Source organism: Schistocerca americana, chromosome X (genome assembly GCF_021461395.2).
Source record: "Schistocerca americana isolate TAMUIC-IGC-003095 chromosome X, iqSchAmer2.1, whole genome shotgun sequence".
Classification (NCBI taxonomy): Eukaryota; Metazoa; Arthropoda; class Insecta; order Orthoptera; family Acrididae; genus Schistocerca; species Schistocerca americana.
In genome coordinates this window covers 654,527,403-654,547,024 of record NC_060130.1, presented here as the reverse complement: position 1 = coordinate 654,547,024, position 19,622 = coordinate 654,527,403, and the positions used below count along the sequence as shown (strand labels likewise).

The 19,622-nt window shown below is 41.0% G+C and overlaps 1 protein-coding gene across 1 annotated transcript in view; it reads right to left on the bottom strand.

Annotated features, from left to right (window-relative positions):
• Positions 1 to 311: 311 nt before the first annotated feature.
• LOC124555338 (lipoamide acyltransferase component of branched-chain alpha-keto acid dehydrogenase complex, mitochondrial) overlaps positions 312 to 19,622 on the bottom strand; it is a 106,770-nt gene continuing 87,459 nt past the window's right edge. Inside the window, exons 8-9 of the mRNA XM_047129217.1 lie at positions 5,976 to 6,142; positions 312 to 526 (exon numbers count right to left, since the gene is read on the bottom strand). Coding sequence (XP_046985173.1) covers positions 5,984 to 6,142 — 159 coding nt within the window. The 3' untranslated portion in view covers positions 312 to 526; positions 5,976 to 5,983. The remainder of the gene's footprint in view (positions 527 to 5,975; positions 6,143 to 19,622) is intronic.

Sequence of the window (19,622 nt, the reverse complement as noted above, 5' to 3'; positions counted from 1 at the left end):
TGATAAATAACTGGGACATCAGTATCTGCTGCCTGAAGACATCTTTCTATGCATCAATACTTTGATGTTTTGCACCTGTTAATTACTCTCAAGCTCATTTTTGGTTTCCACCAATTTCAACACAACAGATGTTTCCACTTGGACCCTAAATTGATATTACTTTCTCTGTCAAATTCTGGAACATTCTATCCCCATCCCTCATTCCTTTTCCAAATAAAGTCTGCAAATTGTGTGTATATTCAGAAGATGCTACTGCTGTATCACTGTGGGAGTAATTCAGTTCATATATTAACAAACAGAAAACAAATATCTACAAATTATATTTTTTCTTTATTCAGGGTAATAAAAATATAAAAATATATGACATCAAATACATAGATCTTTAAATGCCAAATAAAATACTTTGTACTCTATAGTGCAGTAAATCATTGCGTATGCTTTGGAAACGTTTGTCCAGCTGTTGGAAACTTAGGCCTTTATATTTCTTATATATCATGCCCATTTCAACTGCCAAACTGGAATGCATCTGAAACATGAACAAATTAAAGAAAATGCAACTGCTGAGGCAAACCTATTGTGTAACATCTAATTTATACCACCAGTGCTACATGCTGAGTAATAAAATTGATAAAACAGTAAGTCACATGAACATGAAGAGAAAAGTAAAGGAAAGGAAAGGAAAAGACTATCAGAAGTTATTGATCTAAGAATTATTACAATTATCAAATCTCAAGCATTACAAAGTTTTGATTTCAGAGGAAAATTTATAAGCAATATGAAGCTGTTACGCCACGGCTTTGCTGGTAGCCATGTATTGCTTCTACATTGATCAGCAATATGGTGTAACAGAGGGAGAAGCACCCATCAGCCTGAAAACCACGTGCTATTGAGCAAGAGCACATATTCAGGACGAAAAAACACTCATTCAGTACGTCGACACTATGGAATACGCTAGTTAGTGGCCCCAAAAGACAAAGTTGTGGCATCTTACAGCTCCAACACAGCTCCTTGAGGAGTTGACTGGACAGGAAAACCTGCAAAACTTATTTCATTTCTGTTCAAAGGCAATGTCTGGCCATTCCAGCCTGTTACAGTTTCTGGGGATGGGAGTGCTGCTGTTGGAGAAACACCAGCCAGCCAGGTCACAAATGTATCACCAAAATCAGACCCTCCATTCTCAGATGTTCATTGTACACAAATGTATCCTGGTGTGTATGGTATGCCAAGTGCTTCAGTTTTAGGCTGGCTGATAACAAGACACGGACCACTTGCAATACAAGATCTTGCAGTACAAGATGGTACAAGTACCATCCATGGACTTTGCCACCAATAGCTGCTGGCTTCCACCTGGGCTAAAATCTGCATGCTATCAACTTGATGCCTTTGCATCAGAGTCACCCGCTGGGTGACTACCTTCTGCAGGTTCGAGCCTATCTATCTGCCCAACTACACCGCCATTGTTCAATGCCCAATGCAGGCACACACCATCATCTTCGGTCATGCAGGGCAGTGCAGTTGAAACACCACCTAAACCTGTGTTTTGCACACGGTGGTAACAAGCAACTGACGAGTATGGGGCTGCCTCTATCATCTGTCACTGTCTCACATTGGGTCTCTACGGTCACGCTGACACTGCAGCCACTGCCACCAGCATTTGCTGCCTGCCTGGCAGGAAAGTCACTGACACTGAGTCTTACTGTGTCACACAAAACAACCACCTTCTCTTCAGCTGTGATTCCATCCCTGTAACTGAAATAAATAAAATTTCTTAACCAGAGATGTTTTACTGATGGTTAGCCATACAATTCCAATGACCACCACCTCCATAGCCTACGCCCAGGCAAGGAAACAGCATTCCATCCTGACTTGCCAGCAGCCGATTCACTGACCACTATAGGAGTCATGTCCTGACTTCTACAAAGGTAACCACAGAAACTTCTCAAAAACAGTAACTACATTATTGAAATAAGACAAATGGCCTCATAGCTTCTCCTGAATACATCACAATTTTGTACTGCAAAACATACACATCACATTAGTTTGATTACATGTTTTAAAAGGAAACAGCAGTTGTTTAAAAGAAAATGAGATACAAATGTGAGTTCTTGTTTTACACACATATTACGAAGTTTCTGACAGTGAAATGGAAGGAAAATTTCTGTTAGTTGTTCCACTTTTGAATGGTATAGAGCAGGTGTGGACAAATAGCAGCCTGCGGGCTGCATGTGGCTCACTAATGGTTGTGTGCAATCTGCCAAGACAGTCAGAATTTTTATGTAACAATTTATAACTCTTCTGAAATGCAAAGTTAAGCAATGCTTGCAATCATTTTAAAAGGTGCATCTCCCCACTAACCTCTACTTCCACAATGTGGTTACCGAGCCCAAACTATTTGCCCACTGCTGGTACAGAGAAATCCTGTCTTGTTCTTTCTCTGCTGCAAAAAATTCTAAAATTATTGATGACTGTAAGCATGTATTTAAATTTCCTTGTTAGAAGTAACAAAGAAGGAAATTTGAATATTTTTAGCATGGTGCAGCAGAGTCAGCAACTGTAAAATGTAATTATATTAAATTTCAGCCTCCCGTTGCATAAGCAAAGAAACTTTACCTAGGTTTCGGCTGTAATAATGTAGCCTTCTTCAGAAATGTCACAATATAGTATTGTGACAATATAATATTGTGACATTTCTGAAGATGGCTACATTATTATAGCCGAAACATAAAGTTTCTTTGCTTATGCAACTGGAGGATGAAATTTAATATAATAAGAAGGAAATAAACAAAACTTGTTTTCATCCAAATGGTTTTCTCAATAAAGTACCTGTGAAAGACACTTAAGGGCTTAAGCAGCGTTGGTGATAAACAATACAAAGAATTTTTAATGCTCCATTAATAAATAGATCTGATGCCAGGATCTTTAATAATCTGCTGAACAAGAAAGTAAAGGACTTGAAGAAATGTGGTTTTGAGAACTGACATTTAAGAAGGTACATACACGACCCCATACATCTTTTTCATCACAATGATAATGTGATTATGTATCAATTATCTCTGAGATCAGGTATAAATAACAGTTTAACTGGGAACGTATAAGCAGAAAACGGTGCACAGGTTTTGTGTGTGTGTGTGTGTGTGTGTGTGTGTGTGTGTGGGAGGGAGGGAGGGAGGGAGGGAGGGAAGGAGGGAGGGTGGGAGGGAGGGAGGGAGGGTGGGAGGGAGGGTGGGAGGGTGGGAGGGGGGGGAGAGAGAGAGAGAGAGAGAGAGAGAGAGAGAGAGAGAGGAGAGAGAGAGAGAGAGAGTTCATTGTACACACAGCAAATACTCAGATTAGAGAAAGATGGGCAGAAAATTGATCGTATGCTATCCCAAGCATATCTTTTGTGACAAGCATATAGAATTCTCTCTTGATCTTCATAGCCAATATGTGAAGAAACAGAATTGAACTTTCTGAGCTGCCAGCATGTCAGGCACCACTGTCAAATCTGCATAATGGCATGTGCACACACATTCCAACAGCTCACATTTCTGTCTCAGAAGGAGATCGAGAAACTTTTCCGGGCATTATTGTTAAACATTCAGTTTTTCACTCACTACCCACCCAAATACCCGTGTGTGCGTGTTAAAGCGACATTTGTGAGACATGGTTGTGCATTAGCCCAGGATAAAATCCACTCAATGGAGTGAGTGTGCCAGCCAGTCTGGATGTGGTTTTTAGGCAGTTTCCCACATCCGAATAAATGAATACTTGGTGGGTACCCACGTCCCGCCCCAGTTACATGATTTAGAAAACTTTTGCACACTCTCACATGAACAACATTGTACACAGACAGGCTGGGTACACATATTCCATCCCGGGGGTAACATAGTGGCAACAGGAAGGTCATCTGGCCACTACTTAAATTAACCATGCCAAAGCTGTTAATAACCACGCTCACTGTGTGCAGCTGCAGGACGAAGGCACCAGAAAAAGATTATGATTCTGTTTTCATTTATTATTTATTTTTATTGGAATTTTCTAGTATAATGCAGAAAATAAAATGATATGTATTTTGTGTCATGTGAATTCCTGTAACTTTTATTCCCATGGCATGATTAGTTGGAGCAGAACAGTTACAAAGAAATGTGTGAAAACAAGCATGGTTTGGACGAAATATTATTCACACCCATCTATGATGGCATAGGACACTTTATAACTGAAAAATGCATTAATCCTCCTGAGAATGAATGGTGATCAATAAATATTTGTGAAGTAGTAGTTCCAGTTTCTTTAGAGATGTGCAGGAGAGTAATGTGCCCTTTGCTATTTTTCTAATAGTGAACAGAATGGTTTGAAAATATTAAAACCTAGCAATTTTAGAGACCAATGAAGACATTATATTTCATCTTCATGCTCCTCAAACCAATGCTGAACATTTCTGGCCATTTGGTTATGCTTGTACCATCTTGGAAGTTAAAATGTCTCACTGCAAAGAATATCTGTCAGTGAATCAACATGCCCTTTCACCCTGATTACAAAATTCCCTAAAAACATACCAGCATTGAAGCTAGTACAGAAACTCTTCCATTCTTCATAACTGGAAGCAAACTGTCTCAATTTCATGCTTCCCCCACTTTATCCACACATGTGTGTATCCTGTGGTAGGGAACAGCATAAAAGTGGATTCGTAAAATCAAATTACTTGTTAACATTGGCCAGTAATCTAGTTTTTGGTATTCCTGCATCACTGAAGCCTCTTCATTGTACTCACTTGGCATTAAAACTGGTTTAATAACAGCACCTCAATGATGAATGTTATTTACAAAGTTGGTCTTGATGTCCTTAGCTGTGAAAGTAGCTTCAGGCATAACCCAAGGGGTTGTTATATGACCATTATTGCTTACAATAAATATAAATGACCACGTAAATAGCATAATATCCACATGTCCGTTGTATACAGGGAAGCTACAATGTCAGAAAACTGTAGTTAAATACAGGATGACCCGCAGAAGATAAATGTTTGGTGCACATACTGGAAGTTAACTCTCAACACTCACATATTTAATGTATTTCAAATAAATAGCCACATGATCCATTATTTTTGTTTCAACAATTGGTAATCAATCACTGGAGGCAATACCAACCATTAAATACCTAGAATATGCATTTAGAGCAATGACCACATAAAACTAGTTATAAGAAAGGCAAATACCAGACACAGATTCATTGGAAGTGTCCTATGAAGGAGGTAGCTTACAAAACCTTCATTCAACTGATTCTTATTGACAGAAATGATAAGTAAAGTGTGAATCAGGGATAAGTTTACTGTTAAAATCCAAACAGTGAAAACAACTGTATCTGTGTGCCAGAAGTCATATGCACGACTTCATATTTCACAAAATCGCAAAAAGTTTTTTTCTAAATACATCAAAAGGCAAGTCATCTTAGATTATTGTAACATCCCACAACAAGGTTCGAACACGGATAACAGTCAGCACTTTGACCCCACCATAAATCCACTTCACGATCACGTTACCCCATCCGTCAACTCCTTCATAAACATACCCTCAAATATCTACCTACAAAAACAGGATTCCACAACAACAAAAACATTCTCAACTAAGCAGATTCTTATATTCGACATTTCTTTCCATGGCTCTTCACGTTATGCTAATACCACAAGTGTTAATCTCAAGTTGTTCATGTTGTATGTTCTCAACTATGGAATAACCTGTCCTAAAACTTTAAATAAATTACAAATTTCTCTAAAAATTGCTCATTGCATTCATGGGGGCCATAATTGAAAGCTTCGTGTCATCCACATTTCAATTCCTAGTCTTTTTGTTCTCTGTTTTTTTATTCACTTTTTTCTTTATATTTTGGTAAGTTTTTACGGTCATTATAATAAACACATCATAGTTAACACAATATAAACCATTTAAACCAGCGTTTACTGTACAAATTCACCATAAGTTTCATACACAGCAAAAAAATACCTTTTCCCCTAGAATAACAGCTGATGTGGATTCTGTATAAGTTCTTTCCACAAGTTGGAAAATTTTGCCACTGTAGCACCATCAATGATTCTATGATCGGCCGACCAGTTTATACACATTATTTCATCCCTCATTATACTTCCATCACTGCCAAATCTTGGAAGTGTCTGTAACAAACAATTAACAACTTGCAGTAAGTTATTTTATTTCCAAATGAGGTGGATATTTTAGGAGGACAAAATAGTAGGTTCCCATGAGCACACCATGTATAAGAATATGAAACCTTTTTGTTTTTACACATATAGGTGATTTGAAAGAAATAATTACACCAAGGGCAAAACATCTTAAAAATTAAGGGTTTATAAATGGACTTAATATGATAGAAAATGACTTGGGCTAGGTTGAAAGGGTATCCATGAAACACAGCTTCTCTTAGACAAGGATGAAAGTCTTTGATAAATCTAGTGCAAGACAATCCAGGCACATGAAACAGAATACTTGTGTGATGTTTTCAAGTTAACACAGCAATGTACTAAAGGTCATCTAATCTATACATTACGTTACTAATTCTGTAATACATGCAGCAGCTGTTGTTGTCTATAGTGTTGAACGAACATCTAGAACAAAAGTCAGACTGTGCTGCTGAACAAGCACCACACCATATTTTCTGCCACCTCTAAGTACAAGGATCTGGTGACATGACCAAGCACCACTGTTTGCTTTTGGACTCTTTCCCTGATGTAACGTCCTCTTCTGCCTTCAGGCATCCTAGCAAGCTGTGCTCTGACTGCCCAGTTGTGCTTTGTCAGGCTCACATTTCTAGTAGTGACCACAGCCCTGCTGTGCTGTTGGCCCTTTTCTTTCTTCATGTAACATGGCCATACGTTACTAAATTATCTTTCTTTCCCAGGTCTTCGACTGAGTTCTCTCCCCATGAGTTGATGTCTTGGTCACATGTCATCAATAAACATGGTGGTGCTATTTAATTCTGCCTCCCTCTTTATGTTCTATTTACACACATCCTTTCTTGTTTCTGATGTCTGTGGTCCAAAACCAGTCACAACCCTGAGCAGACAAGCCCCTAATTCCACAAAGGTTAGTTCAGTGATGCTAATCCCATAGTAAAAATTCCATTTAACCACTAATGAAAATACACAAATTGCAATAAGACTGATATAACTGTATCTCTCTTTCACTTCAAATCTACTACTGTGCCTTGTGATATTTTGACCAGCAAGGACCACTGCTGTGGGATTATTTGCCAAGACATTTCACTTCTAAAAACAATCAAAATAGATCAGTTATATACAAAAATTCAAATTTAGGTCTGGTGCACACACAGGAAAAAAGAAAGAAAGAAAGATGGGACGTGCTGAATTCTAAGTCCTCCTGAAGTGGATGAACTGGCAGAATGAGCCAGTGTACTATTGCTAAATATACACAATTTCTCTCTCCCATTGCCATTAGCACTTTCTCTTCAGTGTTTCAGCAAACTGTTCAGTTTCAACCCTAGGATTTATTCCCTCTTTGAGCCACACATCACAGCATATACACAATAACATCTCCTCACAGCTGACAAATCCATTGCTTTGAAGTTTCTGTCCCAGCTATTATACCATTTGTTATTAACATATTGGGAAAATCTATTCCATATTCACAGCATTAAAAATAACTTCACCTGCAGTAAATGGTACAATGAAATTGAGACGTTGCCTTGTGTCATCTGCGAGTAATTTTTCACAAGTTGCCTCCTGAACAGGACTGGTTTATTCAACTATTCATTTGCTGATCATACGAACTTTGTATGCAGCTGTAAAGACATCAGATCCCCACAAAGATAAAGAAAGTTGAACAAATAAGAAATATTGTGAAACAACGGGTTTTGAACTGATATACTAAGCCTTCACAGTCTGCGAAGAACATTAGGGAGACAGCGGCGTTTGCAAGGAATGGTGGAAAATATCACTTCCTATATACTGATCAAGCTATCTGTACCTCCTTTAAAAACTGAAGGTCAATATCAGACTGATAGTAAGAGGACCATAGAGGAAAAATTAATGAAAAAATTATAAGGGGAACACGACGATTATTTTTCAATCAAGAAAAGTTGCCTGAATCCTTCTTGTAAAAGTGTATGACGAGACTGCACAAACTTAGAGAAGCAGTACAATTATGTTGAACCTGGGAACATTTAACATACATGTGACATTGCTGAAGGACACAAACTATGAAGTCATAATAGACATAGTAATGGGGAAAGGGAATTCACTCTACAAAACATCATTCCTACTATGGAACACCAACCAGTGAAATTTCCACAACTTTTAACATAAGTGAACTTTGCTAATTAATTGTGGCCATAGTGGTTAAGTGTTAGAGACCATGACTATTTGGAATAATTATTTTCATAATAATGTTGCCAGTTACTATTATATTTTAACTTAACTATCCATCTGTTATGGTGCCCCATATCCAGCTCAATTTCACAGAGTTATGGGCTATATATAGGTTACTATTACAATAGTATTGCCACTCCCAAAGGCATTTTAAAACTGCCTGAGTTTATTGTCATCCCAGGTTGGATGAAATCGATCAGGAATACCCCTCTCCGATCCCAAAACACAGCAGCCATAACCTTTCCTGCCGACAGTGTTTGTTTGAATTTCTTTGGTGGTGGTGAATCGGAGTGACCCCACTGACGAGATTGTTGTTTTATTTCGGGATGTAGTGGAAACACCCATGTTTCATCTTCCATGATGATAGAGTCCAACAACTTCTCCTTCTTGCATACCCATCACATTGTTGAAGAAACTTTTGAGCACAGTCAAGGCATTGCTCCTTGTGTCCATCAGTCAGCATCCAGGGGACCCAGCGAGCACATACCTTGCGGTAACCCAATGTTTCTGTTAAAGTTCGTTCAATTGTGCTGTGGGAAGCTTCAGCGATGTGTTCAACAAGCTCACGGATAGTGACCCTCCGATCTTCAAGCAGAGCACTGTTGATCTTCTGGACAATCACATCCGGAACTGGCGGTCTTCAGCTCCGTGCTTCATCGTGAACTTCCGTGCGACCCTCAGCAAAACCACTGCACCATTTGCAGACATGCTGAACGGACATGCACTCTTCACCATAAAACACAGTCAGTTGCTGGTGAATCTCCATGGGTGGTAACTTCCTTGCGTAAAGAAACTGCTCGAACCTCACACTTGGTGGGAGCGGCGATCAACAGTTCCATCTCTGACGACTGCTAAGCCAACACTGAGCGACGTAGCGAATTACTGACGGGCGGGCTCGAGAGCGGGGGAACCACTGCACACGGCACTGTTGTCGGATTTAGCCTAGCACCTTCCCTCGAGGCAGTAGCTCATTGGGAACCTTATTTTTGGTACAATCCTCGTAATAAAGTAAATGAATTGGCAAAAATCATGAAGCCATGGTGGAATCATAATCTATATAATTACTAAAATAAATGTGCTTACAGGTATATTTATAACAAGCATAATGTGATGTGAATGCCTTGCATTTTATACAAGTCTATTAATACAGGTATATTGCCCTATGACAATATTATTCTGTTTTTCAACTCATAGTGTTTCGCATTATGTATGTAGAGGTTAACGCTTAAATTAGAATCATGGTGCACTGCTTTCACTTATAACTTCTCTGTGTTTTCTTGAATGCTCTGAAGATGATCATTAATAATACAAACTGGTTACCAAATAAAATAAAACCTGTTGTGACTAAATACTGGCACAAATACTAGAGAGTAAACTTAACTACAGGAAAAAGATTGCAAATACTAAACAGTATTATTATTATATTTTATACCATAACTACAAAACAGGAACATTTTTACAAGCATAGTATGTTCTACTTACTGACAGATACTCACAGGTTACAGACCCGTGCTCTTTTAATCAGCATGTCTAACATAAAGATACAAGGGAAGTTGTGCATAAATACAACGAAAAAAAAAAAAATGGTAAAGCTGTAATCAATCTGAAAGTTGGTTTGAACACCACAGTGCTGTACTTGTTATGGTCCTATTTAAGGTAGTATGTCCTCGCCTTTCCTCCAATCTATGAAATGACATACCCAGCCATTTATGCTTTCTACTACAAAGAGCAGACAAGCAGTTGTGACAACATCACTTTGACAATGAATTGCAATCATTTAGTTCCAGTGTGATGGACACAGAGGAAACATGGGCATAGTTTAAACAGACTATAAATTGTGCTCTAGACAAGTACATGCCTAGTAAGTGGAGTGGAGTAAGGACGGAAAAGACCAGCCATGGTTTAGCAGCAAAATTTGGAAAATGTTGAGGAAGCAGATGCTGTTGCACTCTCGGTTCAAAAGAGAACACACAAATGACAACAGGCAAAAGTTAGCAGAGATTTGTGTGTCTGTGAACAGATCTATGTGCGAAGCATGCAACAACTATCATCATCACACTTTAGCAAAAGATCTGGCGGAGAACACGAGAAAATCCTGGTACAACCTGAGAAAATTCTGGGTTGGGTTGGGTTGTTTGGGGAAGGAGACCAGACAGCGATGTCGTCGGTCTCATCGGATTAGGGAAGGATGGGGAAGGAAGTTGGCCGCACCCTTTCAAAGGAACCATCCCGGCATTTGCCTGGAATGATTTAGGGAAATCACGGAAAACCTAAATCAGGATGGCCGGACGCGGGATTGAATCGTCATCCTCCCGAATGCGAGTCCAGTGTCTAACAGAAAATTCTGGGACTACATAAAAATCGCTAAGTGGGTCTAAGGCTTCCGTCTAGTCACTCATTGACCATCTGGTGTGGAAGCTGAAGATAGCAAAACAGAAGCAGAAGTTTTAAATGCCGCGTTTACGAAATTGTTCATGAAGGAGAATCAAATATACCGTCATCTGATCACTGCACAAAGTCCCGTATGTATGATATAGTAATAAGCATTCCTGACATAGAGTAACAACTGAAAGAGTTGAAAACAAATACGTTACCAGCCCTGGATGGAATCCCAATTCAGTTTAACAAAAAGTACTCTGCAGTATTGGTCCTGTACTTAGCTTGTATTTATCGTGAATCTCTCACCCAGCAAAAAGTCCCAAGCGACTGGAAAAAAAGCGCAAGCGACTCCTATACATAAGAATGGTAAAAGAACGGACCTACATAATTACAGACCAATATCCTTAACATCAGTTTGCTGTAGAATTCGTGAACATATTCTCAGTTTGAATATAATAAATTTCCTTGAGACAGAATAGATTCTGCCCACAAATCAGCATGGATTTTGAAAACGTTGCTCATTCAAAACTCAGCTTGCCCTTTTGAAACGACACCTTACAAACCATGGATGAAGGGCAACAGGCAGATTCCATATCCCTAGATTTCCAAAAAGCATTTGACATGATACCTCACTGCAGACTGTTAACAAAGTTACAAGCATATGGAAAAGGTTCCCAGATATGTGACTGGCTCGAAGACTTCGTAATAAATAGAACACAGTATGTTATTCTCAATGGCAAATGTTCACCAGAGACAAGAGTATTGTCAGGAATGGCACAGGGAAGTATGATAGGACCATTATTATTTTCCATACACATCACTGATCTGGTGAACAGGGTGAGCAGTAATCTGCCATTGTTTGTTGATGATGCTGTGTTGTACGGGAAGGTGTTGAAGATGAGTGATAGTATAATGATACATGACAACTTAGGCAAAATTTCTAGTTGGCATGATGAATGACAGAGAGCTCTAAATTAAAAAAAAAAAAGAAAGGGAAGTTAATGTGGATGAGTAAGAAAAACAAACCCATAATGTCCGGATACAGCAATAGCAGTGTCCTGCTTGACACAGTCACATCATTTGAATACCTGGGTGTAATGTTGCAATGTGATATGAAAATGGAACAAGCACGTGCGATTGTGGTAGGGAAGGCGAATGGTTGACATTGGTTTATTGGGAGAATTTTAGGAAAATGTGGTTCATCTGTAAAGGAGACTGCATGTAGGATGCTAGTGCAACCTGTTCTTGAGCACTGCTTGAGTGTTTGGGATTTGCACTGGATCGTATTAAAGGAAAACACTTACGCAATTCAGAGTCAGGGCTTCTAGATTTATTGCTGCTACGTTCAAACTACAAACAAGTGTTACGGAGATGCTTTGGGAACTCAAATGGGAATCCCTGGAGGGAAGGCACTGTTCTTTGCGAGGAACACTATTGCGAAAGTGTAGAGAAACAGCATTTTAAGCGACTGCAGAACGATTCTGCCAATACATGTTTCGTCTAAGGAGCATGAAGATAAGATACAAAATATTAGGGCTCATACGGAGGCATATAGACAGTTGTTTTCTCCATGCTCTGTCTGCAAGTGGAAAAGGAAAGGAAACAATTAGTAGTGGTACAGGATGCCCTCCTCCCAGCACCATATGCTGGTTTGCGGAGTATATATGTAGATGTAGATGTAGACCTGCAGTTTAATGTGGATTTTGAACCATAGAGCAACTTGGCATTTTTCACATTAACAAATGTTAGAGGTGAAGGAAGTGTCACGTGATAAATAAAAATCCTAGGACTGACCAGGGACTGGCTCTTTACCACTGAGTTTCCAAACCACACACCATAATGGCATAACTTCTTATTAAACTTTATGCCACAAGCCTTGTACGTGACACAGGGACGTCGTAGCTGTTTTATGAGGGAGAAGTTATAAGTCTAATATCTAGCCACTCTGGCAATGGTGGCAAATATAAAGAGACGTGCCATAAATCTGAGGGTCACAGAAATCACCACATGGGGATGATTAGCAAACCTCTACTGGAAACAAATACATAGCATGGTAGGCAGATTAAGCAGTTCACATTTTGTTATTTAAGTTGTAGTTTCATGATTCTAGAACACATCTATTGTCTCACTATGTGGACCTGCACTTTAATTTTCGGACTTGTGGTGTTGTCTAAGATGGTTTTGTTTTTGTTCATCACTACTAACTGCTTTTAACTGTAAAAATAGCACTTTACTGTATTTTAGGCTATTGATTTTTGGTGTTGGTCTTGGTTTCCACATGCTATGAGGATTGCTGCAGTGACTTTTTTAAATCAGTGTGAGGCTGCAAAACTTTCAGTGACTATGAAGCAAAGCCTTGCAAGTTATTAGTGCAACATAGACACAATGTTTACTGAATTGTGGCAGCAGGAGCTGATGCTGGTGCAACTGCAGCAACTACAACAACAACAACAACAGCTGCAGCATAGTCAAAGACAGTTTAGGGTACTACAGAAACAGCAGTGTGACCTGCTGAAGCACACAACAAAGTAGGACGATCTTCTGTCAGCACCATTGGTACCTGTACCTTTCTTGCCAGTACATACACATCCAGCATCTGACGAATCAAATGAAATTGGGATGCACATCTAAAAGTAATGGACGCACACTTGAAAACTGTGCACATTAGCAGTGTGTTGTCATCCATGAGAGTGCACTGCGAAAGAGCAATACAGTGAACTTCCGATATAGCCCGCCAAAGGTGAGTGCCCATTTTAACCATGCCATGCTATGCTCGCGCTCAGTTATCATGTTACTGCTTGCATACATTTGCCTTATCTTATTGTGTTCAGTGTATGTTACAGTGATTGGTGTACATGCCACATTCTAATAAAGTTGTATTAACATTCTTTGTTGTGTTGTGTGACCACGTTACAACACATGTGGCAACGAGGATGGGATTGTTCTCTGCCCTGTCTTCAGTCTCTGATTGGTTCTCCATTGTGTCTACAATGTCTGATGGTGCTACTGATGAGTTTTTATGCTGACTGGTTGATCAGGAAGGGGTTCTCATGGCAGCGTTGCCGGATCTTAGTCAACAGCAGGAGACGTTCACCACAGCACAGCACAATCTAACCCAAGTATTGCAAACACTTGCCTCTGTTTTGGCCAGTTCCGATCCGTCTCAATCTACGTTTCCCCTTGGACCTCCTCTTTTGCCTATCACTACCCTGGTTGTTTAACCCCCCCCCCCCCCCCCCCTCGGCTTGCAATGAGTCTGTTGAAGAATGGGAAGCCTACAAAAAACGGTTGAGGCAGCATTTTCATTTTCATGCATTTGGATTGACTGACGTTACCTTAAGCCATGCTTTCTTTTTGTCCCAGGTATTGTCTCGCATGTATCAACTCCTTTGCCAACTGCCACCCCACTACCCCTTGCAGGATCCATGTCACCCTCTTTTGATAACATGTGCGACCTTCTGTCGAAATACTATAGTAAACGGACACATGTAGTTGCTTCTTTAGTTGAGTTCTATCGGTATCACAAGAAACCAGAACATTCCTATAAGACCTGGGCAGCTGAGCTTCAGGTTTAAGCAGTTGTTGTCATTTTGTCACCAACGTACAGAAAGCAGTTGTACACTGGCCAAATGGTTCAAAAAGCAATCATATGTTTGGCCCCTGATCATGAGGTTCGTGAACAGGCCCTTCGATGTGACCCCCCCCCCCCCCCCCCCACACACACACTCACTCTCTCTCTCTCTCTCTCTCTCTCTCTCTCTGATGTTCTGACTATTGCACTATTGTCTGAGCTTTTGGGGGCTGTGGATACTCAAATTCAATCATGATACGAGGTTGTAGAAGTTCAACCCACTTCCCCCTGCCATTTGTCAGATGGTTCAAAAGGGGAGGATATGGTATCAGCAGTCCACACACGAGCAAAACATCACGGTGGCCAGCGCAACTCACTGCAGCGGCCATGGCCACAGCAGCAGCACAAGCCCAGTAATGAACAACAACACAAGTGCTCCACACTTCCTTCTTGTCCATCGTGTTTTGTCACTCATGACAGGCTGGATTGTCCCAAGTGGTGGGCCATTTGCTGCCGGGGCAAAACGGGCCACATTGTTCCTACTTGTAATGCAAAATTCCAACAGCCTATTGCAGATGCTGACATGGATGTCAATTGTGTATCAACAATCTCTATTGCACCCAATAAGCTTTTTAATGATGTCAAGTTTTATGAGAGGGTTTTGCACATGCAAGTCGACACTGGTTCTGCTGTGTCATTACTCAACTTGCAAATGTACATGGACTTGGGTTCTCCCCCTTTAATGCCAGTATGACATACATTAGTCACCTACAATAAACAAAGCATTCCAATATTAGGCAGTTTCTCAGCCCCAGTCACATATAAATCTGAGGTTTGTCCACTGACTTTTCTGGTGGTGAACAATGCTTGCACCGAAAAGTTGTTTGTCTTGGACACCTTTAACCTCTTTATGTTTGCTAATTCCAAGGAAGTTAACCTTGTCTCTGATCAAGTGCCTTATACACAACTCGACTCTTTATGCTCTGCATTTCCCACTGTGTTTTTTGCGGGCTTGGGTTTTGCCAATTATTTGAAAACTCATGTCACAATGAAACCTTCGGCCAAACCCCGTTTCTTTCGGGCTTGCCTGGTGCCGATGGCCCTTGGTGTCCAAGTCAAGATGGAACTCAACTGCCTCACGGTCTCTGGGAATGTCCAACCAATTGCATCCCACAAATGGGCTACCACCTTAGACATTGACAAGAAGCCGACAGGACGGTTATGCCTTTGCGGCAATTTCAAAGTTTCTGTCAATGCTCAGTGTATCATTGATACATATCGCTTGCCACGCCCTAATAAACTTTTTGCTAAGCTCACTGGTGATCAGCATTTTTACAAGGTTGACCTCTCCGATGCATATTTGCAGCTTCCCATTGACGCAGACTTTCAATGGCTCTTGGTCGTTAACACATCTTCTGGCTTGTATCGATACTTGTGGTTACCATTTGACAATGGTTCCTCGAGAAACTCACAAGATGTGTGCCAACTATCTTGATGATATTGTGGTCTCCGGCTCTTCCACCACTGAACATCTCAACAACTTATGTGCGCTCTTTTTGGTGTTACAGGCCACTGGGTTAAAATGCAATTCGGAAGAGCACCGCCCCCCCCCCCCCCCCCCCCTCAGCCTTCTATTGTTGATCTTGGGTTTGAGGTCTCTAGTTCTGGTATCAAACCTATTTTTCAGAATGTCACTGCCATTGTGGCTCCTCCGTGTCCTATTTTGGTCAAGGAACTCCAGATTTTCTTTTAGATAAGATTGCTTATTATCATCAGTTTTTGCAAGGGGTGGCGCCAGTTGCACAACAGTTACCTGCCCTACTGAATAAGGGGGCATCTTTCCAGTGGTCGCAGGCACGTGACACTGCATTTTCCAAACTTAAGTCTATGTTACAATCTGCACCTTGCCTCATAACCTAGCAACTGAGTCAACATTTAGTGTTAGCAACAGATGCATCCCAGCATGGCAAATGCTGACGCATTCTACCGTCTTACGGCCAGTCCGGGCCCAGTTTCTGATTGGGAGGAGTTACCCCAATCTTCCATGTTGATGAATGCATTCAACAAACTGTCGATGGTCTTCCAATCACTAGTGCTTGGGTCGCACAGGCTAGTGCTACCAATCTGATTTTAAGGCAAACAATACATTGCATACAACATGGCTAGCCTGAAGTGCCTCCACTGCGGGTGTCTGGCCACCTTCATAACTACTATGTGATTCAGCATCATTTCTCTGTCGATATGGACTATTCAGCTCTTCATGTAGTGATTCCCTCGGATCTCTGTTTGGAGATTCTGTAATTGCTGCACTCTGATCACTGGGGTAGAATGGAAAAGGGGGGGGGGGGGGGTTCACGCACCAAGGCATTGGCCTGCCATCATGCTTTTTGGTCTGGTTTGGATGGTGATATCACTGGTTTGGTAAAGGCATGTTCTTAATGCACATCACAGCAATCTGCCCCAGTGGAAATGTTGTCTGCGTGGCCGCAGCCTTCGCACGCTTGGCACTGTCTCCACATCAATTTTGCCGGCCCTTCTCGTAATGCATGCTTGCACTGATGCATTCTCTCAGTTCCCACATGATGTTCATTGCCCATCAACTTCAGCCTCTACCACCGTGGCAGCCCTGTTGAAAACTTTTTCCAGCAAAGGACTTCTGGCAACGTTGGTCTCTGATATCGGCCCTCAGGTTGTGACACGGAAGTTTGCGTCCTCCTGCAACAACTGCAGGATTCGCCACATTTTTGCCCCACCCTTCCACCCACAGTCCAACGGTGGGGCCGAAAGATTAGTTAGAACATTCAGAATGCAAATGAAGAAGTACATGGCTTGGTCCTGTTCAATGTTGCTTTGGATCAATTTCTGTCTTCCTAAAAGTTCACACTGTTCAGCAACAACAGCCCAGTCGAACTGCTGGCTCGGGGTGGCTCTCTGGGCATGCGGGTTTGGTCATCACCCAAAATGGCTTCCCAACGTCATTTCCTGATGCTGCAGCTGTCGTCACTGCGATGTCCGCATGGAGGAGGGCCTCTGTGTACGTCATTATGACTAGTTGCGCTTGCATGTAGCTGAGTCCCTGCCATGACATATGAGGGGTCCTCAATCACTGATGGATGAACCAATACCATTACCAGTACCAATTCAGCTGCCATCCACAATGGAGCCATCTCCTCTGCCTCAGCTGCCAACTGCGGGGGACCACCAGACCCTGGACCTGATGTGGACATTGAGCTCATGCCAGCGTCACCTACCCAACCGTATGGGTTGACACGAGAAGGCAGAGGGCAATGCTGAGTGCACCCCAAGTACTTCTAACCATACGCCCCAGTATCAGCATGTCGTCTCATTCAGAGCCTTGCAGAGGAAGACACCATGGACATCTCGTGAATCCGAGCTGTTCCCCAAGGCAAGCGGAATGAAGTACTGCACACCCACTTGAAAGCTATGTGCATTATCAGTGTGCTGTCATCAGCGAGAGTGGGCCATGAAAGAGCAATACTGTGAACTTCCGATTGACCCTGCTACGGGCGAGTGCCTATTTAAACCCTGCTGTGCTATGCTCTCGCTCAGTTATCATGTTGTTGCTGCTTGCATACATCTGCCTTATCTTATTGTGTTCAGTGTATGTTATGGGTATTAGTGTACATGCCACAGTCTACAGGTAATAAAGTTATACTAATATTCTTGGTTGTGTTGTGTGTACACATTACAACATCTCCAATGGTTTCTGCTGTTTTGCAACATTAGTAACTTTTTCTGACACTCATGTTCAGCATGGTTTGTTATTGTCTTCTAGTAGTCACATTTATGAGATGGTTCAAAAATTACAACTACTTGTAGAACCTAGCAACTATCCATTTTGATATCTTTCATAGTTTGTTGTCTTTATTTTGAGATGCAAGTGCATGTAATGGATAATAGACCAAGTTTCAAGCAGACAAAAAAAGTCAGTCATGCGTATAAATTTGAACCTGGTTGACCTACCTGGTCTTAACCAACAACGAAATTTTCTGCACTCACAGTATAACATACTTCACACCAACTCCTTAATTCTGGATTGACGTTGGCTTATGCATGACAAAAGCGCGTCATAGGCAATGTCATTTCTGAAAGTCAACTGTTAATAGGATGTCATTATCCACAGGCACAGTGGCACAATCACGCAAGTGTGTAAATATGCCTATTAGGAATGTAGTTAAAAATTTCTCACCAATGGACATGTCATTCAAAAATGTGACATTATATAGATACAAATTCTAGAAGTAGTGGTGTGACTTATCCCAACACTAGTTTACACAGTGTAATGAAAACAAAGAATGTCTGTGCTGTAAAAAGTATACAAAATCTATCACTGTCTGGTCACATTTAAATGAGGTATGCGTTTAGTCCTGGCAACAGATACTTCACAATTTGGAACTGGCAGCATGCTGTGACATAATTTTTCAAATAGCATGGAAGAACCAACTGCATACATGTCTAACTTTTTTATATCTATGAAGGTAAATCAAGCTAAAATCACTAATAACTGAATTAGTGTGTTAAAATGGAATAATATGAACAACCTACAATACCTGTGTTACCTGCTGTGCAGTGGCTGTTTTTGTAACATGCTGCATTGGAACAGTATCAATCAGCTTTACCAGAATATCAAATTGTGTGCAGTGCCAGTTTTTGTACTGTTTTCTTTCTTGCATGCTGTAGTTAACAATGTCTAGGTTAATAATGCAATCTAAATGGCATGAGTTCCAAGTCAAAATGTCGTGTGGTTCACTGATGAGAGAAAATGTACGATGAAGTAGATTATGTGGCAATGTTGTAGGATGGAGAAGTATTTGCTCGGGCTCTGAGCACTATGGGACTTAACATCTGTGGTCATCAGTCCCCTAGAACTTAGAACTACTTAAACCTAACTAACCTAAGGACATCACACACATCCATGCCCGAGGCAGGATTCGAACCTGCGACCGTAGCAGTCGCGCGGTTCCGGACTGAGCGCCTTAACCGCGAGACCACCGCGGCCGGCAAGTATTTGCAACTAAGATGGATTCTATTGGAAAACTAGAAGTAATACAGTAAATATTCCAAATTGCAAATTGAGATATTCATATTTAACCTTGACAATGCTTTTGAATCTGATCATAATTAATGTGTCGCCATGTTTTAATGCATATTAACGTGGAAGTCTGTGTCATAGGAACAGTATTTTGTTTTACAGGTAATTATATGAAACACAAGACATTCCATAGCTGTATTGCATAGCATTTGTGTGGTTACAGTTTCTGCACAGCAAGCAGCATGAGG